The sequence below is a fragment of the Sorex araneus genome, chromosome X (assembly GCF_027595985.1).
Source record: "Sorex araneus isolate mSorAra2 chromosome X, mSorAra2.pri, whole genome shotgun sequence".
Lineage (NCBI taxonomy): Eukaryota > Metazoa > Chordata > Mammalia > Eulipotyphla > Soricidae > Sorex > Sorex araneus.
Window position 1 is genome coordinate 305,293,492 of NC_073313.1, and position 26,790 is coordinate 305,320,281.

At 40.9% G+C, this 26,790-nt stretch overlaps 1 protein-coding gene across 6 annotated transcripts; it reads right to left on the minus strand.

Moving 5' to 3' along the window:
* Positions 1–5,209: 5,209 nt before the first annotated feature.
* Positions 5,210–26,790, minus strand: LOC129400097 (lysine-rich coiled-coil protein 1-like). Of its 6 annotated transcripts, none has more exons than XM_055123131.1 (5): positions 26,582–26,789; positions 12,118–12,225; positions 11,381–11,457; positions 10,979–11,151; positions 5,210–6,825 (listed from the first exon to the last, which is right to left on the minus strand). In XM_055123131.1, exon 5 carries the CDS (start codon positions 6,801–6,803, stop codon positions 6,030–6,032), a length of 774 nt encoding a protein of 257 aa, XP_054979106.1. In that variant the 5' UTR covers positions 6,804–6,825; positions 10,979–11,151; positions 11,381–11,457; positions 12,118–12,225; positions 26,582–26,789; the 3' UTR covers positions 5,210–6,029. The 6 variants fall into 6 exon arrangements, with proteins under 6 accessions (XP_054979106.1, XP_054979107.1, XP_054979105.1 ...); XM_055123132.1 differs by having other exon boundaries at positions 10,979–11,083; positions 11,368–11,457; XM_055123130.1 differs by having other exon boundaries at positions 11,368–11,457.

Consider the following 26,790-nt stretch of genomic DNA (forward strand, 5'->3'; position numbering starts at 1 on the left):
ACGTTTCAGATTTTATTCTGATTTTAAATTTTCCATGTCAGTGAATATTTTCACCACTTATTTGCTCACCCAAGCCAGAAACAAGGACGTGAATATCACTTTTGAATACTCCTTCCTCCACTTCACTGCCCTTAACCTGGATTAGACAAACCAGGTCTCTTGTCAAAATTTAAGATTCTTTCCTATTTCTGCTTTTGGTTTTGCTTTGCTTGTTCTTAGCTCCCAATTCAGCCTTCACACTAGAACCTGAGAGACCTTTCTTTCCTAAATTAACAAAAAACAATCCTCTCACTTCATGTAACAAAATATATACTGTACACGAAGTGGGGTGGAGTTCCAGGAATGACCCTTTTTCTTTCTTCATCTTGTATCCTCAATGGAACAGTACAAATGTTCCAATAAAAGCTCTTGGTTCCAGGACACTCCCCTATAGCAGCAACCTCTGCCTGTCAGAATAAAAACTTCCCACAAGACTCTTCGAGTGATTCTTTTTCTCAGGTTCCCCCTATTATCTGTAATCTCCAGCTCTGTCAAGTATCCAACATTTATCCAGTCACACTCTAAAATCTAATTAAAGTCAAAGTGGATTAGCATGACTGGGCCGAGAATGGGAAGTGATCTGACCTTCTTAAAAGAAAATTGGAACTCAAGAGTCTAATCATGTCTTACTGTCCTTCAGGATAAGGCCAATTTCCTTGATATACTTTTAGCAGACTACCTCTCTTCTGATTCCCAGCTTTAGTTCGTGTAACAAAATATATAATAGCCTAGTTCTCCCTCTTGGAGAACCTGACAAGCTGCCAAGAGTCTATTGCCCACTCGGGAGAGCCTGGCAAGCTCCCCATGGTGTATTCATATCCCAAACACAGTAACAGATATATACATACTTCTCAGAGAGCCCGGCAAGCTACTGAGAGTATCCCGCCTACACAGCAGAGCCTGGCAAGTTCCCCATGGTGTATTCGATATGCCAAAAACAGTAACGATAGGTCTCATTCCCCTGACCCTGAGCTTCCAATTGCTGGGAAAGATGAGTAAGGAGAGGCTGCTAAAATCTCAGGGCTGAGTGTAATAGAGACGTTACTGGTGCCTGCTTGAGTAAATGGATGAACAACGGCATGACAGTGATAGATACCGTACACAAGTGGGATTACACAAAATTCCAGTTTGTTGGGGGCTGGAGCGATATCACAGCGGGTAGGGCGTTTGCCTTGCATGCGGCTGACCCAGGTTCGATTCCCAGCATCCCATATGGTCTCCCAGTACTGCCAGGAGTAATTCCTGAGTGCAGAGCCAGGAGTAACCACTGTGCACTGCTGGGTGTGACCCAAAAGCAAAAAAAAAAAAAAAAAAAAATTCGTTTGTCTAACAAGCAATAGTTTTTTTTTTTTGCTTTGGACCTTTAGATTAGGTGGTACTTCTGCTAGGTACAGACTTCCCCTTTCCTTTTCACTCAAAAATAAAAAAATTGAGGGGCTGGAGAGATAGCACAGCGGGTAGGGCGTTTGCCTTGCACGCGGCCGACCCGGGTTCAAATCCCAGCATCCCATATGGTCCCCTGAGCACGGCCAGGGGTAATTCCTGAGTGCAGAGCCAGGAGTAACCCCTGTGCATCGCCAGGTGTGACCCAAAAACCAAAAAAAAAAAAAAATTGATCCTGGGGCAGGAGCAATAGTATAGTAGATAGGGCCGTTGCCTTGCACTTAGCCAAACTGAGTTTGATCTCTGGCATCCCATATCCCCTTGAGTCAGACAGGAGTGTAGAGGTAGGAGTAAGCCCTGATCACCAACTACCTGTGGCGTATTCGATATGCCAAAAACAGTAACGATAGGTCTCATTCCCCTGACCCTGTAAGAGCCTCCAGGGTTTCATTTTCAAAAGAAATGAAAATTGATCCTTCATAGATGTCTGCTTTGATGTTGCTTGTTTTGTGATGCTTTTCCTGGAAAGCCCTTCCCTACCCAACCAATATATGTTCTCTGCCTTTATCAATCCTGTATCATTGCTATTGCAGCTCGTAAAACCCTGGATTGAGCTAGGATGTAGGGGCTCTGCATGCCTTTGGAGAAGCTTGAGTTATCTCTTGAGCATGTTTCTCTCTCTCTCTCCCCCTCTCTCTCTCTCTCCCTTTCTCTCTCTCTCTTTCTCTCTCTCTCTCTCTCTCTCTCTCACACACACACACACACACACACACACACACACACACACTTTCTCTCCTCCTTCCCCTTCCTAAAAGCCTCCAAATAAAATCTATTTTACTAAAAAAAAAAAAAAAAAAGAAGACCCTGGATTTTGATTGTCCTTCGATTGCTTCTTGTATTGGTCTACAGGCTGTTTGTAGAAGTGTTTTAAGTTCTCATTTTTAAAATTCCTTCCTGGCATAACACAGGCACACAGCTGCCAATATTTGTTGAAGCACATTAGGAAAGTCCAGTCTTTTCACCAGTTCCAACTTTTGACAGTTTTCCAAAGCTAGCCAACATTTGCCTTCCTGTACCTCCTTTCAGTTTGGTTTTGCCTCTTTTGGAAGTGACTTTTGAAGGCATCTTAAGGAAAAGTGGAGAAAAGAAAAGAAAAAAAGAAATATTCTGGGAAGGTTCAGCTTCTACCATTAGATTGTGCTTTAATTTGTTTATATATTTAGTTGGGGTGCTAAATTCATCAATGACTTAGTAGAGCAAAAAAACTGCCCTAACTTTCTTGAAAATCACTATGCAAAACTATAGTGACTTCAAGATTATCAATATCACATAGTTATTGTTTGTCTCTGCCCAATTTCCATTATTTTAATTTAAAACCTCATAGTATAGGTTTATGTTCTGTTGGTATTAATGTAATTGAAACTTGGCATCCATTTAAATCATTCTGAAGAAATTATAGTACTTTATTGAATAGATATCTTTATACCTGTCACTCCAAAGATATTGACAATTCAGCTAACCTTGTAGATTCTGTATACAATTCTGCTGAGCCTATATGACAAGGCTAAAATCAAAGCCATCACTTCTTGAGTTCAAAATTACACTGGGAAAAAACAGGTTCTATAATTGATTTTCCTGATCCCAAGATTTGCCCTAAATACATTCCAGAGTTTTAGATTTGGCTGCACAATCCAGCTTACTTTTTTGCTTTTTTTTTTTTTGCTTTTTGGGTCACACCCGGCGATGCACAGGGGTCACTCCTGGCTCATGCACTCAGGAATCACCCCTGGCGGTGCTCAGGGGACCATATGGAATGCTGGGATTCGAACCCGGGTCGGCTGCGTGCAAGGTAAACGCCCTACCTGCTGTGCTATCACTCCAGCCCCCCCAGCTTACTCTTGATAAATGCCTGAGTATTATCTAGGAAGAGGCCATTCCCCAGATCATTAGAATGAAGTTTCATAACTGTTCAGTTCCCAATGTGATCTTAGCTTGCTTGGCTAAAATTTTGTATTTTGTATGGCTTACATTCTACATTATAATTATGGTCTTTGTAAAAAAAAATTGTTTTTTTCAATGTGGATGCATGTTTAGTAAAATTTACACTTAAAATAGAATTTAATTTAAAAATGCTAATTTTTAAATAAGTGAAAAGGTATTTTTGTGATAGACAGTTCACAGCTTACTTGTACTCTAGTTTAGTTCTCACTCCCTGATAAATTATATAAAAAACAGGAAATGATATAAAATACCCTATCAATGCCATAGATGAGAAGCTGATTTCAGGATCTACTCACTTATTTGCAGACTAATCAGGTAGCTAATTATAAACTTACCTAATCATATTTTTTTTGTTGTTTTGTTTGTTTTTTGGGTCATACCTGGCGATACACAGGGGTTACTCCTGGCTTTACACTCAGGAATTACTCCTGGCAATGCTTGGGGGATCATATGGGATGCTGGGAATTGAACCTTGATTAGCTGTGTGCAAGGCAAACGCCCTGCTCGCTGTACTATGCTCCAGCCCCTAATCATATTATTCTTTTTTTTTTTTTTTTTTTGGTTTTTTTTGGATCACACCTGGCGATGCACAGGGGTTACTCCTGGCTCTGCACTCAGGAATTACTCCTGGCAGTGCTTGGGGGACCATATGGGATGCCGGGGATCGAACCCGGGTCGGCCGCATGCAAGGCAAACGCCCTACCCGCTGTGCTATCGCTCCGGCCTAATCATATTATTCTTTAGCCCTTATTTACCATTTTTTTTAAATCTCAAGAAAAATGATTATAGTCTAAAGGCAAACATTTACTAAATTTATTTCCTTTTCAGATAGGATTAAGTTATCAAAGAAATAAAGTGATGTAATTTTCTCTTGGTGACTGTGTCAGATTCTAAGGGCCACCTTAGAACTTCTTCCATTCAGAAAGGTTGTTAATACAACCTTTCTCAATACAGGGAGAATCAGAGAGAGCAACATTGATAGAAGTTTAGGGACTTATTTTATCAAGTGTTTATTGCTGAGGGGAGAGTTGGGTCTGAGGATGTTGAGTCTGAGAGTTGGGTCTGGTGGTGCTCAGAGGTCATTCGAAGTTCTCGGGGGAATCAGTTGGTACTAAGGAATTGAACTGAGGCCTCCTCCATGTGAAGCATCAATTCTACTCTCTACGCCATCTCTTGGTCCTTGAAGTTATTATATCTGGATAAAAGCTATATAAATTAATATATCAATTAAACAATGGAGGGACCTACAACTAAGTTTCTAACTTTTTTTCTTACTGTAGTAAAACAAGATTTTAGCAAAATAAAGGGTATCTGGAGATAAAGCACAGCAATGTAGAAAGCAAATAGTATCTATATCACAGAATCTTGCTAGCAAAAGGATTTGAAGGCCAATCCTCCTAGTCATAATTTAAAAAAGAGGTGGGCTGGATAGCTAGTTCATTGAACAGAGCACACACTTTGTATGTAGAAGGTTCTACTTTGACTTCAGCACCACATAGACCCCTGAGTATGGCTGGTTACTCCTAAGCACAAAACCAGGAGTAGTTCCTGAGCACTTTGGAGGTCTGGCCCCAAAATCTAAAGAAAGAAAATGAGGAAAATGCAGTTGTGATTTGGCTAATCACATAACAATTTGATGGCCTAGCTGAGATAAGAGTTCTGAGATTTAGATTTCTAGGGCATCACTCTTTCCTTCAACAAAACAGTGATACTCTAAAACTTGATATGCTTATTATGAGGTGGGGGAGGGGTGGTTATTAGAACAAAAACACTGTCTACAACAAAGTAATCTAGTGGCATTTTATTTCTTTAAATTTTTCTATCAGAAAAAATTGTAGCACTCATAAATTCCTTTTCTCAAAGTGGGTTTAAATATAAATAAACAAGGTACAGAATATAAAGGATCCTTTTATAACTATATAGTAGACTTACACAGAAGACATTGCCTCTTAGCTACAAACTGTTACTGTTCTTTTCAAAGAAAAATCACTTTTGAATGGGAACAGATCATTGACACAGAATAATGAAATGTAGAAATTAGAACATTTTATTATAAATATTTCTGGAATATAAACTGACTTCTAGAATGTTAACTTTGAAACTTTTTGAACTATTGTATCCTAGGTTTATTATTGTAATGTATTTAATTTTCCATTTCCCAATCTAGAAAATACACTGCAAGTTAGATGTAACAACGAAAAAATCAACCTAAATTTTTTCATAGAGAAAACTAATGAATATAAAACTACCCCACCCAAAATGAAAACAAACCCAATCAAGAAATAGATTCTGCACAGCCTATTAATCTTCCGATTTAAAATAACCTCCCAAGGAAAAAATACTTCCACCATTATAGAAATTTGATGAATAAAAGAGCCACTCTCAATAGGGGAAACTATATGTGAGAAAAATATAATAATGCTTTTAGAATGTGAGTTAAATTAATTTCCATGATGGAGAGTAAGCATCTACTTCTTGCTAACTTGGCCTTTGTTAGAAGTGAAAGTACCTGTTCACATGAGGAAGATGATATGAACATGAACATCTTAAAACCAAGTTCCTCAACTAGTTTTCAACTGAACCTTGGGAGTACCAATTCAAGAGCTTCAAAATCCAAGGATAGACTGGTCCCAAAGCATTTCTTCATCTGTCCTTTCTTTGCCTTGTTCCTTTTTCTCTTTTCTACGCTTACGTTCCTCTTTCTTAGAGGCTACATCTCGACTTTTCTTCTCCTTTCGATTCTTAAGTTTTTCAGTACTGACCTTGACTGTTTCCAACTCTGTTTTATTTCTTTGGTAGCCTTTGTGTTTGTCTAAATCTATTTCCTCAAAACCTTTTTTTTCCTTATGCTTAAGCCTTTCCTCTTTGGGTTTTTCTTTGCTTTCCTCTGTATGTCTTTTTCTCTTCTGATGTATCTTTTTATGACTATCTTGATGGGCACTGGTATTATTTTCTGGGGAGAGATGCTTATGAACTCCAGATTCTACACTGTATGAGCTAGAGTTATATTCTTGCTGACTAGGGTTCAGGGCTACTGCTTTTTCTGAGAAACACTCCCTGGTGAATTGACAATAGCTCAGTGAGTCTAATCTCAGCCTGTTGTCATGAGCAGGCAGCCACTGTGGTAACTGGTTTTCCACTGTTTGTGAACTAGAGCATGATCTTGGGTAGGTCTGGACAGTTCCAGATGGGTGTCTTTGATCAAACATTCTATACCTGGGTCTATGATCAATCTCTTCTTTGTATCTACAGGTTTCCAAATAGTCCTCTCTCATCTTTCTGAAACAAGTCTTTGGCTCTAAGCCTCTGGCTTTCTGCACTTTGATATAATCTTCAAGTTCATCTTGAAAAGAGTCATATGTCTTCATTGAATGCTTCATTAGGTTGACAACGAGAGATTCTCTGTAGAGAAGATGGGAGAAAATTCTTACTAGATTATTTTATTTTGAAAGCACACTGCCTTTACTTTTTAAAAGAGCTTCTAAAAAAATCAAAGAAGTCCAAGCAAATTAAAACCTACTTCGAGATAAAAGTTCTGTATCATGTGCTATATGCCTAAGAGGAGCACCAGAATAGTCAAATACTATCCATGCCACACACGTATAACTTCATTTTCAAAAATAAAATGAAGAGAACAAAACGGAGCTGAGACATAGGATTCTGTTGTAGAGAAGTATGGATAAAGGCTATACCTTGATGGTGAGTGTAAACGTAAGATTTATAAAGAAATTTCTAAAGTTCAGATTAGTTTCTTATGCATTGTTTTCTATTAGGATCACAGAAAAGATTTTTTTTTCTTTTTAGGTTACACCCGGCGATGCACAGGGGTTACTCCTGGCTTTGCACTCAGGAATTAACTCCTGGTGGTGCTCTGGGGACCATATGGGATGCTGGGAATTGAACCTGGGTTGGCCGCGTGCAAGGCAAATGCCCTACCCGCTGTACTATCGCTCCAGCCCCAAGAAATTTGATCTTTAAAAGTTTCAGTTTACACAAACAAAATAAAACAGACAAACATACTTACCCAACCAGAGTATTGTAAGAAAATAATAAAAGGGTATTTGTTAAATTGTTTGGGAATGCTGGAAATTAAAAATTTAGCTATGAGCTAATGCTACATTTAGGTATGTAGGACATGAAGAAAGATGAGAGAACAAAGTTCTGTGCCTCTGTTCTGGACTTGGATTTCATTCCACTACTTCTGATTGGTAGCAAAAGCATTCTAGAATGCCTTTGGTTTGTTCTTTATATTAGAAGGGCTGAAGGGGTCTGGGTTTGATGGAGGTGAAAGCTAAGGGGTAAGACTGATGTACAGAAGATTTCAGAATAAATTGAAAATAAATAATACAAATTTTATTTGAGTATTTTGAGGAGGAGGGAGTTGTGTCTCCAGGGATCAAATCCAGCTCTCATACATGCAAGGCATACTCTTTGCCACTGAGCTATATCTATCTGCAGTCATATTTGTTTGATCTTTTGAAAAGAGCAGCATTATTACTGAATTCTTTTGCCTCCACCTCAATTTTTTTTTTTTTTTTTGCTTTTTGGGTCACTCCCAGCGATGCTCAGGGGTTACTCCTGGCTTTGCACTCAGGAATTACTCCTGGCAGTGCTTGGGGGACCATATGGGATGCCGGGGATCGAACCCAGGTCGACCGTGTGCAAGGCAAACGCCCTACCCGCTGTGCTATCGCTCCGGCCCCTCCACCTCAATTTTGACAAAAGTATATATATATATATATATATATATATATATATATATATATAGCAAAAGGGACATACTTGAGATAAAACCTCTAGGTACTTTGTTGTGATTATCTTATTTCCAAAAAGTAGATGGTATAATTCATGAGAACTGAACATTATTCCCCCTTTAAGAGAAACAAGACTGATATCACACTCTTGAGTCACTAATGATCAACTAACTTTTTGGAAATATTTAGACTAAAAGGAAAGTCTAAATGAAGCCTAATTTGAAAAGTCAGTAAATTTAGCTCCTATTCAACTTTAAGGCAGAGTCTCTTGCCCCTGTGCCTGGCTGTCTTCACTGGGGTCCCTGAGAGGGGGGCAGGTTGAGTCTCCCTCCCCACCCTGAGCAGAGCCCTGGCAGCCAAAGACCTCCGGAACCCAGCCACAACCATGCTCAAGGCCACTCTCCACATGCTTGGATGAGCCTCATGCATTAAGGAATTGGCAGAGGAACCCAGGTGTGCGGGACCTGGGGCTGAGATCTCCAATCTCAGCCAGGTGTGGCTGCTCGGATCGGGACTGAGTCTCTTCCACTCAGATCCCCCATTTTCCAGTAGCTAGGCAGTCACACTCAAAAACTGCCCCTGGTGCCGTGTAATCCCAACATTCAGAGACTATAAAACCAAGCTCCCAGAAGTGCATGGCCACGCAACATCATATAGCCTAGTTCTCCCTCTAGGAGAACCTGGCAAGTTATTGAGAACTTCCTGCCTGCGTGGGAGAGCCTGGCAAGCTCCCCATGGCGTATCCATATGCCAAAACCAATAACAATGATGGGTCTCATTCTCCTGACCATGAAAGAGCCTCTAATGTGGCACTGTTGGGAGGGACTAGTAAAGGCAGGCTGCTAAAATCTCAGGGCTAAGACAAATGGAGACATTACTGGGCCTGCGTGAGTAAATTGACGATCAATGGGATGATAATGATAGTGACAGTGACTCAACTTAAGGTTATAAAAATCCTAATTAGAATAAAACAACAGATACTTGATTAAATATAATTTGATTAAATATGGGCAAAATATTTTTAAAAATACCTCAGAAAAATCAACATGCAGTTACCAAAATGAGTGCAATGAAAAAACCAAGAAGGAGCTAGAGGTGAAGCACATGCTTCACATGAGGTAGGTCAGAGCTTGATCCCTGGCACTGAATGATTCCCAAGCTCTGCCAGATATGCCTGAAAACAAAAATGAAAACAAAAAGACTGACAATATCAGTGAGGATGTAGAACAGCTGACATTGCTACATTATACATTGCTGACTGACAGATAAAAATGGTACAACCACTGAAAAACAGTTTGGCAATTTCTAAGGAGGTTAAATATGCACATGATCCAGTTACGCCACTCCTAAGTATTTACCCAAATGAAATATAAACCTATACAAAGATTTATGTGTGAATGATCTTTTTTTTGCTTTTTGGGTCACACCCAGAGATGCACAGGATTACTCCTGGTTCATGTACTCAGGAATCCTGGTGGTGCTCGGACGCCATATGGGATGCTGGGAATCAAACCCAGGTCAGCCGAGTGCAAGGCAAACGCCTTACCTGCTGTGCTATCACTCCAGCCCCCATGTTAACCGGTTAATTTGTATTGATCCCTGAAGAAAAAACCCAAATTTTGATCAACAAGTGAAAGAAATAAGATAGTGGCCTAATGTAATAGTGGTTGCTTACAGGATGTAAATATTGGGAAGACGAGGAACTGATTTATAAAGGGTGCTTTTAGGGATGTGGTTGGTTTTAATACCAGGATTGTGGTGGTCATTCCAAGGGAATATATACAAACTTGTTAGTCTATGTATTTTAAATATACAGCTTATTATATGTCAACTATACTTCAAGTGACAAGATTAAAAAGATTTTGGTAACTGGAGCCAGAGTGCTAGTACAGTGAGTAAGGCACTTGTCTCGCATGAGGCTGACCTGGGTTCAATCCCCAACACTTCATATGCCCCCCTGAGATTCAGCAGTAGTGACCCCTGAATGCAGAGCCAGGAGTAAGTCTCAAGCATAGCTGTGTGTAACCCCAAAAACAAACAAAAATATTTTGATAACTGTTAAAACTGGATGATGGGTACATCTGGGTTCCTGATACCATTTTTTCTATTTTTATGTTGAAAAAAAAGTAATGCTTGATATCATATCCATTGTAATGGTTATAATTTTTAAAAAGTATTGACAAGAGGGGGCTGGAGCAATAGTACAGCGGGTAGGGCGTTTGCCTTGCACTCGGCCGACCTGGGTTCGATTCCCAGCATCCCATATGGTCCCCTGAGCACACCAGGGGTGATTCCTGAGTGCAGAGCCAGGAGTAACCCCTGTGCATCGCCGGGTGTGACCCAAAAATAATAAAAAAAAGTATTGACAAGAATGTTGTAAATTGGAAACTTCACTCAACGTTGGTAGGAATGCAAAATGGTGCTGCTACTTTGGAAAGTTTGGCAGTTCCTCAAAATATCAAACAAAAAATTATATGATCCAGCAATTTCATTCCTACTTACCTAAGAGAACCAAAAACTTTCGTACAAAACTAGTATGTAAAGTTCTGTATGAAACTAGTAAGGTGTTAGTAATAGCACAAACAATTAAAAAGCAGAAACTCCAAGCCCATCAAATGATGACTGAATAAATAAAATATGGTATGACCATATACACAATAGAATATCATTCAATGATTAAAAAGAAATGAAGTATTCATACATAGTAAACACAGACAAGTCTTGAGGTATGTTGTAAAAGAAGTCAGTCCCAAAGGACCAAAGATGATAGAGAGATCAATAAATGGGTAAATTAACCTTACCCTTATCAGGCTGAGAACTTGGTGGAGAAATCTGATCATATTCACTTATTAATTGCTTCAGTGTTTTAGCATACAATTTATCCAAATAGTGAGTCTGTGTAACAACTGGGGAGTTAAAAACCATGATGTGAGATGACAAAATTAGTTTAGATCAATAGTCCACTCCCATTTACCTGAAACAAAAAGCACAATCTGTTTATAAAGATTAACTAATTCAAAGTTTATGTCTACATAGATCAATCATCTGAAAACTCACAAAAACAGTTGCTTCCCATAAACTTGGGATTTAATTTAAGCTCAATTTCTGAGCTTATAGACATTCTAGAAAAATAAATACAGGGCCAGAGCAATAGTACAGCAGTACAGTGTTTGCCTTGCATGTGGCTGACCTGGATTCAATACCTGGCATCCCATATGGTCCCCAAGCACTGACAGGAGTAATTTCTGAGTGCAGAGCCAGGAGTATCCTCTGAGGATCGCTGAGTGTGACCCAAAAAGCAAAAAGCAAAGAAAAATAAATACAGGGGCCAGAGTTATAGTACAGTGGGTAAGGCATTTGCCTTGCATGCGGCAGACCTGGGTTCATCCCTGGCATCCCATATGGTCCCAAGTACCTCCAGGAGTAATTCCTGAGCTCAGAGCCAGGAATAATCCCTGAGCATCGCCAGGTGTGACCCCAAAACAAAACAAAATACAATTTCATTTTTTCATTTTAGGACATAGTGCTAACAAACTTATCCATCTGAACTTAAGACTGCATTTATAATTTTAATATATTTAGTCTATATTGGACTGGAGTGCTAGCACAGTGGGTAGGGCATTTGCCTTGCACACGGCCAACCTTGGTTCGATTCCTCTGTCCCTCTCAGAGAGCCCGGCAAAATATTGAGAGTATCCTGCCCATACTGCATGCTACCCATGGCGTATTCGATGCCAAAAACAATAACAAGTCTCACAATGGATATGTTACTGGTGCCCACTCAAATAAATCAATGAACAACGGGACGACAGTGACAGTGACAGTCTATATTGAGATTGTGAGTAGTTTCACTTGCTTTTAAAAGTATCAGCTTCAGTAGAAATAATTTGTAGAAATAGTTGAGTAGAAATAATTTCAAAGTCCTTTATTTCCAACTTACCTCATAAAGTGAAATCCTCTGTGATTCAAACTGAAGCACTGCTCCACATTTACCTTTTATAAAAGGTATCTATAAAATGTTCAAATCTTTGTTCATTTGCTGTGGTGTCTATCAATAAAATAGAGGTAGACAGATCATGGTAAACATTCAAAATTATATTTTCAATTTCAAGCTATTATTTCACATGTCATCCCCAATTTTTCATTCTCCTGAGAGCTTATAAGGCCACAGTACTAGATTCTTGCTTAATAGAATTCCAATTTTATTTACTTGTTTAGTTTTTGGGCTACAGCCAACAATGCTCAAGAGTTACTCTTAGCTCTACACTCAGGGATCACTCCTGTTGGTTCTTAGGGGACCATATGGGATGTCAGGGATCAAACCTGGGTCAGTCACATGCAAGGTAAATGCCTTACCTGCTGTACTTTGGTCCCTAGAATGTCAGTTTTAGCAAGAAACATTTAGCAACCTTCTAATATCTACGATAGTAACACATATTTTCAATCCCTTAAATACCATTTTGAAAGTGGGAGACCAGCAGGAATCTGGGCTTTATGGATATGGTATAGGGCATCGACACTTGAAAGGCTAGGTTAAGAAATCCAGTCTTGGAATTTTGTTTTACATAATACAGTCTCAGGAAATACAACCTATGCCATCAAGAACAGATGACTGCCTAAGTAAACTATGGTTATCCATATACATAATGGAATGTTACTTGGCAATAAGATGAAATCATGTCATTTTCTGCTATGAGCTATGAGGATGGACCTGGATAATCACTGTCACTGTCACTGTCATCCTGTTGATCATCGATTTGCTCAAGCGGGCACAAAATATCTTTCATTGTGAGACTGTTACTGTTTTTGGCATATCCAATACGCCACGGGTAGCTTGCCAGGCTCTGCCGTGTGGGCACAATACTCTCGGTAGCTTGCCGGGCTCTCCGAGAGGGGTGGAGGAATTGAACATGGGTCAGCCGCGTGAAAGATGAACGCCCTACCGCAATATCATGCTGAATTGAGAGGGCCAGATATAGAATCAACTCTCTCATATTTGAGATATAAAGAAACATAGCGAGGGCACAACAAATGTCCAGGAGCAATAGAACCTGAGAACTCATCTGTAGTGGGAAGCATATCACAGGGAAGACGAGTGTATGTGAGGGAGGGGGAAAATGAGATGTGGGTAGACACTGGGGCAATGTTGGAAGGAAGCTGACATTCTGGTAGTTGGCGTGATGTCACAATGTTTTATGCATTGAACCATGCCATTATCAATATTGCAAATCATGGCATCTTAAATAATTTTTTCTGAAGGTCAAAATTGGGCAGGAGAGATATCAGAGGGATTAAATCAATATCCTTCATGCACTTGACCCAAATTCAATCCCTAGTACCACAAGGATCCCCAACACCTTTGGGTGGCCCTGGTAGTCCCTACCATCACAAGGTTAGAACAGTATGACATCCTCAAGTCCTGGCATTCAATAACCAACATGACTGGCTGAGAACCACCAGGAGTGAACCACCTACCCCTCAAGTACTACTCGGGAGGCCCCATTACGAAAATACCAAACAGGATCTCACTGATTCTAAAGTCAGCGAGGTAAAGTCTACTAAAAAGCCTTTCATAATTTCCTAGATTTGAAATTAAGATATAACCTGACCATGGCGATGTGACTTACTTTTATATTAAAAAATCTCTAGGAAGTTAGGGAAATAGTCTAGGGATTAGGGTACACAATCATTGCTGGGCAGATGACCCTTCACCCCCATCCCAAGCACTGCTGGATGCTGCCCTGAAGGCCCCCATGTACTGCCACGGGTAAGGGAGGTCTCATAGTCCCTGTACCACAGGGCCCAAGGGGGCACTTCATTTTCAGGCCGTGGCATTGAAGGCCCGGTTGGCTACATATCACCCCTGTTGCTCCTGAGCAGCACTTGGGAGCCCTCTCTTGTATTTCCCCTCTAGTTGGAATACTATTCCAACTTATTAAAGTAATAAGAGCAGTATCTTATATTTGGGCTGGAGCGATAGCGTTTGCCTTGCACGCAGCTGACCCGGGTTCGATTCCTCCGCCCTTCTCAGAGAGCCCAGCATGCTACCGAGAGTATCCCGCCCGCAGAGCAGAGCCTGGCAAGCTACCCATGGCGTATTCGATATGCCCAAAACAGTAACAAGTCTCACAATGGAGATGTTACTGGTGCCCGCTGGAGCAAATCGATGAGCAACGGGAAGACAGTCTTTCTCTTTCTCTCTCTCTCTCTCTCTCTTTCTTTCTTTCTTTCTTTCTTTCTTTCTTTCTTTCTTTCTTTCTTTCTTTCTTTCTTTCTTTCTTTCTTTTTCTTTCTCTTTCTCTCCTTCCTTCCTTCCTTCCTTCCTTCCTTTCCTTCTTTCTTTCTTTTATAGGTAAGAGACACTAGGTTCAATTTCTGGAACCTTGGGGTGATGAGCCCCTGAGCTACCAGGTGGCCCCCATAACAATAAAAATCTCTTAGGGCCTGGGATGTAGCTCAGCATGTGTGAGGCACTAGGTTTGATCCCTGGCAACAAAAATATAAAAGCACAGATAAAAAAATACGAGCAGTTTAATATTGAGCTTTTAGTGACAAACAAAGCTTGTTACAATAGAAAGTTTACCCTATACTACTCATCTAGAAGATCAATTGATCTTGAAATGAAACAATGATTTCCCTCCTGGGTTAATACTTAACATTAGATTCCCCATTTCTGAAGGTTAGTAGTCTAAGTTTACACTGAGGTAAGAGACTTGCAGTCACCTTTGTTTTTGTTTTGGGGCCACACTCAGTGATGCTCTGGGCTTACTCCTGGCTCTGTGCTCAGAGGGCTCAGGGAACCATATGGGACACTGGGGATCAAACCTGGGTCATCCGCATGCAATGCAAATGCCCTACCCATAGTATTATGTCTTTGGACCCTTGTAGTTACAATTAACTTCTTCCATTTGCTCTAATTTAGTTGTCCTTATCTGTTAAACAGTACCATCATCTCACAATCAACCTCTCAGCTATTTATCAAGTCCTAAGTTATGTCAACTGTAGATACGTTTTTTTTTAATTTCTCAATTTCCATAATATGACTTAATTCAGGTTTTTCTAACTTTGGGTTTCAATAATGTCATCATTTGGGGCTGGAGCAATAGCACAGCGGGTATGGCGTTTGCCTTGCATGCAGCTGACCTGGGTTCAATTCCCAGCATCCCATATGGTCCCCTGAGCACCACCAGGGGTGATTCCTGAGCGCAGAGCCAGGAGTAATCCCTCTGCATTGCTGGGTGTGACCCAAAAAGAAAAAAAAATGTCATCACTTTTTCAAGGTAGTATGTTTTATTTTCAAGATACCTTGGTAGATATTGTGGGACTAGACGGGGGGGGATAGAGATGAATTTTTGTGAGTGCTGTTGACAGAGTGAAGTGGAATTATCAACATTTTAAAGACTGGATTCAAAAAAGTTAAAGCATTTCTTTGGATTTAAAATATTTAAATAACTTGCTACATGTGTTATTTGATAGAGCTAGATGTTACACCTTGGTAAACTTTATATGCACATTTTATACATATGCAGAGAAGAGAAAAAAGAAAAGCAATTATTATTATCCTTGCTATTGTAATATTCTGCAAAGGAGAGTGGCAGTAGTGTGAAGAAATATGATCAAAAGACAGGGAATCTGATTTTGGACTAACTGTATGCTCTATGTATCAAACTATGCTCTTTTGCATCATCATTTCTTTCCCCTTTCTCTCTCCAATTCTAAGAAAACTGGGCTTCCCTGGCATGGCATTCTGCCCAGCACTGTCAGGAATGGCTCTAAGCCCTGACCACCAGTCAGGTATGCCCTGACAACCACAATAAAACAATCTTCAGATGTTCCAGGGACCTTAAAATTCCTTACAAATAATAAGCTAAAACTGATGTGCACTTGAACTAATCGAACATACACCAAACTTTTGTAAACAAATATCAGGGAGCCATTAGAGAAAACAAAGATGACATAGTGGTAACTTTGAAGTGCTACAGAAAATTTGCTCCAGAAAATATTGATTCTACCTTTATTTAATTTACATAGTAAATGCTGTTGAATCATTACAAAGGTTGGAGCATTCTGTGCTTATTTGAGCAGCAAAATGATCACTTTTCCTGACATGAACAGTATTTTCATTCTTACCACCTTACTTGGCATTAGTTTTATTTAAGCAGGTGTATTATAGACTTATTGACCTTTGTAATTGATAAAATGTCCCAGAGGGATTATCTGTTTGCCCCCTGCCCCCATTTAGATTATAGTACCCCACCTGGCACTTACTGCAACTGATTTATTTTTTACTACATCCTTATTATTTATATAGAACATTGGCCTAATATAGATAATAGAAACTGGAAATTTATTTCATTCAATGTTCAAAGAGGACAGATGATTCCATTATTTTGTGTAGAAAAGTTTTTTTTTCAGATTGAAATCTAATGACAATTTAATCCTGACATTTTCCCAAGCTATAAAGAATATGCTGAAGACTATCACTATATAGTATATTGCTACATTAGTATTCTAATGTTTACCAAACCTAGCACACTTCCAAATTATACCCAACAATCCAGTTTATTTGTTTGGGAGGCTGGGTGCCAAAGATCACCTGGCATCCAGTCATCAGTTATGACTCCTGACTCTAAAGGTGGACTTTATACTTCATTTTGGTATGGGCACAGGTTATCATACCTAGGATATTCTAAAAACAAAACTATTTTAATCTTGTTATCTGCTATTGTTCCCACAGTCTATAATTCACCCGTCACTGGTAAGAACTTACAAGTAAAAAAAGTCCAAAGTTTTGAGTCCAAAGAAAACTAGAATATGTATGGTACTTAGCAGAGTAATAACACATAGTAGGTGTTGTTTGAATGAAGTATACTTAATCTTATTCAGAATTTTTTCTATTTAACTGACAGTAAATTTTTTTCCCCAATTCTAGCATCTATAAAACCCACAAAGGGTGCATAAACAGGGCAGGATTGCCTGTCAGGAGATAATCTTGCTATTAATTTAAAGCTAACCAATGTTTTTGAGGAACTTTTTCTTTGTAATAGATGCAGGGTGGTGCTGAGGGTGGGTGGGTGGGTGTGGGGATCAACACAGGGTCTTGCACATGCAATTCTTGTGCTCCTCCACTTGAGATTATATCTTTAGTAACATTCTCTCTGGTGCCAGAGACTTTTTGATCCCAAGACTGCATAAGTCATGTCCTACTTCACATCCTTACCCTCAGCTCCTAGGACATTATTTTCCTTTTATTTTTTTTTTTGCACATCCAGCAGTGCTCAGAGCTTACTCCTGGCCCAGTGCACAGCGATCACTCCTGGAAGTGCTCTGGGGATCATATGGGGTGCACAGGATTGAATCCAAGTCAGCTGAATGCAAGGCAAATGTGTTATCCACTGTTCTCTGGCTCCAGAAACATTTTTAAATTGAAGTTGAATATTGAACTTCTATCATTTTCGTATTTTTTGATTGCCTTGATTTTGAATCAATTCTTTGAAGATTTTGGGGGCTGGAGCGATAGCACAGCAGGGAGGGCGTTTGCCTTGCATGCGGCCGACTCGGGTTCTAATCCCAGCATCCCATGTGGTCCCCTGAGCACCGCCAGGGGTAATTCCTGAGTGAAGAGCCAGGAGTAACCCCTGTGCATCACCGGGTGTGACCCAAATACCAACTTTGAAGATTTTAGTTTATGTCTGCTATATGTAATCCAACAGCCACAAGAGAATTGACTACCAAACACTTAGGGATACTTGCTATTTCTATGAGCTCTTGACAGAATGGGATTAGGATCCAAGCAGAAATAATTTTGTGGAGAATTTTTGAGATGACCTTCTAAATCTTATGGGGAGGTGGGGGGACTAGCAAAATTCTTGAAACCTAATTCTCCTATCTATATTGCACATTTACCACAAGCCAAGTTATAGATGAAGGCCCACAACACCATTTATTTACTCATTTACTCCAAGGAAAAATATCAGAATCTTTTATACTGGAGAAATAAAACCAGGCAAGTACTGGTACGTGTATTCAAAACACAAATTGTGAAAGCCACGGTGGCTCTCTCACTGCCTGCGTTTGGTGGTTTCATGCCACTTCTCCCATTTTGGGGCGGCCAATGGCCATAGGCAGATGAAGGAGGGAGTGAGGGCCAGGCTGGTTGGTATCGGTTGCAGTTTATTCCAATCTCGTCTCCATTCCTCTTCCTCCTCCCCCCTCCATCTGCCTTCATTCCTCTCCCCCAGATCTTCCTCCTGGATCCTGCTCCTTCATACTTCTCGATTCTCCTGGATTCTCTGATTCTCCCCTCGCCAACTCTTACAGCCTTAATTACATCCCAAATCATGAGGGGCTGGGGATAACAATTACACACAGGTGTGATCATACAATCAACAGAGGTAAAATTCTTCCTTCAGGGGAAGCGCCTTCTAGGACAAATTCTCCTTCAGCAGGACAACCCGCCAGAAGAGCAAAATTCCATCTATAGGTGTGTTTCTCCTTTCCTTAGTCCAACAAACATATAAACATTCATAATATTAGTCATTTTGTATGGACACAGTAAAAGATACATTAAGCTAATAGGATGGTTCTCCTGGGGACATCTTGCTACAGATCTCAGACTATAGTGCTCAGATCAGATTAGTCTTTCCTAATCCTAGCAGGGTCCTAATCTACTTGTTACTTTTTTGGATCATGACAGAATTTGTCCATGATCATGCTCTTAACTTATAGTTAAGTATTATGGTGCTTTGACCTGGCCCATTTTAATGCCAGGGTAGCTCACAGGTTGCCCTGGGCCCATCCAGTCCCTCATGGGGACCCAGCTTTTGGGGTGCTAAGAAGTAAGGGCAGCTGAAGCTTACAAAGAGAAAACAGATGCCCAGGAGTGAATATTACTCGGGGTCAATTAACTCCCAAGTTACAAAAGCATAGCATTAACTGTTTTCCTATGCTTATACAAAAAGGACATTGCTCTGAAGTAACTATGCAAAAGAACGAGAAGGAGAAAAGCAATATTTCACTTATGAATACAAGTCCAGTGTCCTTAGAAGGATCTGACCTTATAGGTTAACAGAGTCTGATTAGGGGAGACAGCTGATTGAATGGTTGGGAAAGCAGAGCACAAAGAAAGAGGTTACAGAGAAGCAAACAAATGGGAGTGTCTCAGGAACACTCTGATGGGTGTAACCTGATAAACTTAAGCTCCCTGTAGCAAGGGAGAAAGGACAAACCAATGTTATCCTACATTGGTACAGGTTCTTAATTTTTTTTTTTTTTCCAGGAGTAGAGAGATAGTACAAGGGCAATAGCCAAGGTTCTGGCCTTGTACACAGTCTATAGCACTTTGATCCTTGGCATCACATAAACCCTCCAAGAGTGGTCCCTGAGAAGTGAGTGGGCAAGCCCTGAGCCCCTCCAGGTGCCCCTAACCAAATTTCAGTAACACAAAAACTGTGAAAAAGTATTACAACTTCATATTTAATGACATTAAATATAAAAATGAGTAACTATTCATTCAGAAATATTGTCTGAAAGACTTTTATACTAACCACTATCTGTCCATTCCAACAACTCTTAGATACTACAAATTCTGATCTACTTTATATAAAGCCACATTTTTTATTTACATAAGCAGGTGACATCTGAAGAAGAAATCCACTGAATTTAATAAGATTAGCACTATAGCACTGTCATCCCGTTGTTCATTGATTTGCTCAAGTGGGCACCAGTAATGTCTCCATTGTGAGACTTGTTACTGTTTCTGGCATATCGAATATGCCACGGGTAGCTTGCCAGGCTCTGCCGTGAAGGCGGGATACTCTGGGTAGCTTGCCAGGCTCTCTGAAAGGGACAGAAGCAAACCCTGGTCGGCTGCATGCAAGGCAAACGTCCTATCCGCTGTGCTACTGCTCTAGCCCATAATAAGGTTTATTAAACAAAAAAACCCACTTGGGTGGGAATGTAGGTTAGCAAGAGAGCACTTGTCTTGTGCATGTGTGAGGACTTGGGTTGGATAAATAACAACGGGGTGGGGGGGGGGAGAAATCACTTCCACAGTACATTTGGTTTGTGTTGCAACATTTAAATTTAAACACATTTAAACAAATTTAAAGTTTCTTTCCCCCACATTTTGGGGGGCCAAACCTGATAGTGTGCAGGACTTATTCCTGACTCTATGCTCAGAGATCACTACTGGTAGGGCTCAGGAGGCTATCTAGTATGTTGAATATCAAACTTGAGCAAAAGTTTCTTTTTCTTTCTTTCTTTCTTTCTTTTTTTTTGGCTGTCATACCCGGCAATGCACTGGGTTTACTCCTGGCTCTGCACTCAGGAATTACTCCTGGAGGTGCTCAGGGGACCATATGGGATTCTGGGAATCGAACCCAGGTCAGCTGCGAGCAAGGCAAATGCCCTACCCGTTGTGCTATCACTTCAGCCCTTTGAGTAAGTTTCTTAGATGTTTATTAACTATCTCTTATCCTAAAAGACTTTTGAGCAACATTAGTTAGTTGTAGGTGTATATAGATGGCTCAATGAGCACAAATAGGCCTGGGAAATGCTCGATGGTAGCATTTTCCTTGCATGTGTGAGGCCCTCAGCACCACAGATATTTAAAAAAGTACTAGAAATAAACATACCAAGTAAATGATTCCTAGTCTTCATTGAGAGGCATTATTTTCTTCCCATTATTTGTACATTTTCAGCAATGTTATGTAGTATTTCTGTATTTTATTACTCAAAGTACAATTTTTTGATGTATATAACAAAAAGTCCAATTTTTAGGGGGCTGGAGTGATAGCATAGCGGGTAGGGCGTTTGCCTTGCACACAGCCGACCCGGGTTCGAATCCCAGCATCCCATATGGTCCCCTGAGCACCGCCAGGAGTAATTCCTGAGTGCAGAGCCAGGAGTAACCCCTGTGCATTGCCAGGTGTGACCCAAAAACCAAAAAAAAAAAAAAAAGTCCAATTTTTAATTGTTGCTAACACTAAGAAATACTTATTTTTCCATAATGACCTTATATTCTGGGTACTTAATAAAATTCATTTATTAATCTACATTTCCTAGATTCCTTAAGTTTTCTCCCATAGGCAATCATATATGGATATAAAGGTGAATAGAAATGTATGCAGACTGTTTTTTCCCCTTACATATCTATAAATCTTCTCCCGCTTCATTTTCTTAACTAATAGTACTGACCAAGACCAACAGTCAATATTAAATATTGAATGGCGACAATGCAGTCTTGCTTTGTTCTTTTTGACTGTCTAGTATATATCAGGAAAGACAATGTAGGGTACAGGACTAATTTTTAGAAAATATAACATTGTTATCTTTGTCACAGCCTATTGTTTGATTCCTTTTCACTCTTGAGGGTCAAACCCTATTAAAGTTCTAAAATTTTTGTTTTTGGAGTATGCCTAGCAGTGCTCAGAGTTGACTCTCAGCTCTGTGTGGGACGATCACAGTGCAGGGAATCCAACAAGAGAATCCAGCATGTAAAGCATGCACTTAGCATGTTGAGCTCTCTCTATTCCAGGGATCTTAATTGTACTGGAAGTGCCACTTTGTAACTATTATCATTACAGTCAGCTTTGGTAGTAATTAAGCTTGTCATTTCTGATTAATATTTGATCTGTAAGTATACCAAACTCCAACCTTTTCACACCAATAGCCACAAAAAAAAGAGATTAGCATATTTCTAATAACAAAATAGAAAGAAATTATTAAGTCATTAATTAGGAAGATTAGTTAAGTGTTAATACAAAGTTTACATCTTTACTTGAAGGAGTCTTGGAATATAAGTACGTACTTGGCAGCCACCTAGTGCTCAAATCTACTGTTAGCTTACAAGGATCTTAGGCAGACATCCTACATTGGAATGCCACCAAATGCACATCTTTCTTTCCAAAGACTTAAATATAAATAGTATAAATAGGTCATTTAGAAGGGGAATACAGTGCTCATAATCTACCTAATATAATTAATAGGTGATTAACTATAGTTGGGGCAACACAACCTGTTTCTGGGCCACACTTGGTGGTGCTCAGGGTTTACTTCTGGTGGGGCTCAGGGGGCCATATATGGTGCTAAAAATCAAACCCAGGATGGGGTGCATGAAAAATAAATGCCATATCTGTTGTACAATCTCCCTAAAGTTATTTTAACATGCTGAGTCAATATTAACACCTAATAAAGAAAGTAGAACTGAAATAATAAATGAATGCCTCTAAAGACATTCTCCTTCCCAATTATTCTTTCCAGCTGTTGACACTAGATTTGCCATGGAATAGACTTTCATGTGCTTGTAGCAAATGTGCTATGGGAAGAACAGATACTTACATAAAATAATGACCTACTACAACCTTAGGAGTCTAATTCTTATTAAAAACTGTATTTCTTTGGGGCTGGAGCAATAGCACAGTGGGTTAGGGCATTTGCCTTGTACGTGGCCAACCCAGGTTGATTCCCAGCATCCCATATGGTCCCCTGAGCACCGCCAGTGGTGATTTCTGAGTGCAGAGCCAGGAGTAACCCCTGTGCATTGCTGGGTGTGACCCAAAAAGCAAAAACAAAAAAAACCCCAAAAAACGTATTTCTTCAATTTCTACTAATAAACATTACAACAGAGCTCTTTAGAAGGACTTTATCTAATACATTAACATATAGATATGTTAACATATAGATACAAAGCAGTAGCTCAATAAATATTTTGTCATTTGACCTGAATCTCAGCTTAACATAACAAAGGAAAACATTTTTTAGGTAATCACTGTTATGATCTGATAAAATTAATAATTCAAGTAATCAGAAATGCACATTAACTGAGCCCATTTAGAAATACTGTGGATCTACCGATCACTGTTCAGGGAATGAGGTGCCACTTAGGACTGCAGTCTGCGTGTGCGAGTGCACACACCAAATGGTTCAGTACTTGTGTCTGTGATGTGCTGTCCTGATTGGGGGTCATTAGGACTACAGGAGTGTGTGTGGGAGGGCTTGTGGTACCAGAGATTGAACTCAGGAGCTCACACATGCAAAGTATCCATAGCTCTTTAAGCTATCTCCTGGGACCTTCTAATTTCTCTTTAAACATCATACTGTTCCCTTGAGCAGTCAGGATCAAACCTCTAGCGGAGTTGGAAGTACCCCTGAATACTGCCAGGTGTAGATTAAAAGGAAAAAAAAAAAAGTACAAGCAGCAGTAGATAAGCAGAATTTATATGGGTTTGTTTTTACAGATTACTCAGGGATATAATTACTCGGTGCAAGATGTTGGAACTCAAAAAATATGAGTAAACTTACTGAATGTTTACCAAAGTATTTTGGAAAGTCTTAGGAGACCCTGATCATAAATTCTATATATAGTTCTTTTTGCATGATATTTAATGTAGTATTTCTTGAGGGTTTGTAGTCGATTCCTTAATTTCCAATTTGCAATCTTATCTCTTGTATATTTTCCTGCTTGTCATCCCTACTGACATTTCAGTAATATTTTTTTTATTGAGCCCAAATACAGAGGAGGTCCTTCTAAGAGTGTTATAGCTACTGGTGAAAATGGATCCGCAAATGGTGAAATTGAAAATTGATACCAATTTTCGTGTAAGAGCTTAATTTCAATAATTGGAAGCATAACAATTCTCTGGTAAGTTTTGGGAGACTCTCCTAAGTCTTTAAGAAAAAAAAAGCAAGTTTTTCTACCTCTTCTAATTTATGTACTCTATCATAACTGATATTTAAGGCTTTTTAAATAAACTAAAAATGTATTAAGTCCCAATAGGTTTTAAATAGCACATAAAATATATACCATTTGTTAAATAGTAAATTTAAGTTAATAAAAATATTTACCTAAAAAAAAGGATGTATTTTTTTGTATTGGATTATGTATTTTTCAAATCCTATTGGTCACAAACCCAACTCTATAGGTTTCTTTATGTTGTGAATATCATCTGATGATTATTATAGATCTTAACTTCTTATTCTATAAATCGCTATTCTGTTACCCAGTCAAGCCATTGCCAACAGAATCTACAAAGTTCACATTTTTTAAAGCTGCCAAGGATCTCAGTTTAGTCACCACCACTGTCACTTTGGGTAGGATATTCTTTTGTTGCATGTGTATGTGAGAGTGAATGTTAAAATGCTGTACAGAGTATTTTTGGGTGTTTGTATTATCTCTGGCCTATGCCAAACAGATACCAATAGCACTTAGCTTACCACTCCTGCCTTCCTAACACAATGGTGAAAACTAAGTACATCTCTATCTACAGTCAAATGCTCTTTGAGGTTGACGTGGAAAAACCTGAAAATTACTTGGTGCAAGAAAAGTCTGAAAGTCACTTTGTTAGTATACTCCAATGACTCTTTCCAAAGATTCTGTCATCCAAATTCAGAAGCCTGGAACTTAGTGTCATATAGCTGGTGGAGAAAACTAGAATTAGAATCTATATTACTTTCAAGTGGTATGGATAGGCAGTGCTAGCATCAGGTGAACTGTTAAAAAAAAAAAGCCAAGACTGGCAATAAGGTTTGTTTTCTTAAGGGAAAATTTAAAAAAAAGTTTTAAATTTATAACCTATTCATAAAACTTTCAGCGATTTGGCTATTGTTTTGAGGCCACACTGGCAGTGTTCAGGGGTCACCCCTAGTAGTGCTTAGGGACCATACAGTGTCAGGGGTTAAACTGGGATCAACCACATGCAAGCCAAGCATCTTGACCCATGTCTCTTTCTCATCCCAAACTAGCCATAACCATTGTTACTTATAACTTACTGCTACTTAAAATTTCCTGGAGTCACTATACTTAAGCTTGTTTGTAAACCAGAAGTTCGGTATGAAAACAAAAAAAATAGTTCTATAATTTTTTAAAATCTCCAATCAATAACTCAGATGATTGAGAACACTAAATCTCGACTCTTCAAAGGTTGCTTTCACTGAGACTTAATGAAACATTAATTTGGTTGTACTGGATTTCTAATTACCTTTTTTCGGTGAATGAATTGTGTTTACAAAAAATGTAAGGTATTGTAATGTATTATTGCTTTCCCTTGTCTCCAGAGTGAGAGGTGAAAGATTATGAAGTAACACACAAAAATAAATCCTATCATAGAAGGTGGGAAATAAAATTATCCTTGTGAAGTTCTCATATTTATTGATGCTCCCCCGGGGAAATGGAATTTAAATGGTGCAATGATAACCCCACTCTGAAGACAAAAAAAGCAAGATAAGGCGATACTACCACCATAAAAAAAAATCATTGAGATAGTTGAGTGGGATCAAGCTACACCATCCAAATCACGTCCCAAACTGCATGGCAGCCTAATGTCACAGCCGGGACAAATAGCCGTCTCCAGGTCTCTGCTGCTTGTAAGAACCCCCCTAAAGAATACTCTTGAGATTGAGGTGTCCTAGAAATAGGTTTTCGTGTCGGGGGCAGTGTGGTGCGTGAGAACTGGCAGGGCTCTCGGGCAGGAGCGTCTTCGAAGCCCCTGCAGGGGCAGCCTAAGGACGACCCCGTCCCTCTTTGCTGCTGGAAGCACAGGAAGAAAAAAAAAAAGGCTCAGGGAAGTCACCAGAACGTTTGGTTGGTTTCAGTCATCACAGCCGGCCGCCGCCCTGATTCTGAAACTACTGAGTGCAGAGGGCGGGTCGGCACGGGTCGCTCCTCTCGTCCACGGAGCCGGGACCGGGTCCTGGTCAATGTCCTCGCGGGACGGGGCCGCTGCGGGCGCCCCCAGCGAAAAGCCCCCCACCCCCGAACTGCGGACCCGATGCACTTAGTCTGGTATTTCTCTCTCCCCGTCCCACTTTTCCTGCCACACGCCCGATCGCCACCGGCGTCGGGTCCAGGGGCCTCCCCGCCGCCGCCGCCGCCGCCGCCGCTCCAGTCGGGCTCCTGGCGCGGGGCGGGTTCACTTCCCCGCCGCTCCCGACCCGGCCGGCCCAGTCGCTCGGCAGCGGCTGACGCGAAGCGAACCCCTGAGAAAAACACTGGGGGGGGGGCGAGCCCTCAGACCCTCACGCTTCTGGCCCCCGGGGCCCTGCCGCTTCCCCTCTCCGCCGCCGACCCCCGCTCCTACCTCCCCTCGCCCTACGCCTCTGCGGGCCCCTCAGTCCCGGGCCGTGCCGTGGGGGCCCCTCCGCCTCAGGCGTCCCTGCCCGCCCTGCCTCTCCGCGGCCGCCGCCTTCCTCCGGGCCGCGGGCTCCTCGGCTCGCGGGCGCGGCGCTCTCCCGTCCACTGGGGCCCGGCGCGGTGCGGGGAAGCGCCGGCCGCCGGCTTCCGCCCGGGCCGCCATTACACACTTCGGGGGCGCGCCCGGCCGGCGGGGAGCGCGGGCCCGTCACTGGGCGGCCGAGCTGAGGGGCTGGAGTCGGGGGCCGCCCCCGCCGCCCGGGCGGGAACTCACCTTCTCTGAGGCAGGGGCGGGCGTCTACAACTACTGTTCCCCCTCCCCGCCAACGCCGCCGGCCGCGAGAGAGGCCGAGGTGGAGGTGGCGGAGAGGCAGGGACAACCGCTGCCGCCGCCGCCACCGAGCGGGCGGGGTGGGGGGGGGGAGGAGGCGGAGACCGGGCTTCCTGAGGGGAAGTCGCGGCCGCCGCCGGTGGCTGACCGGA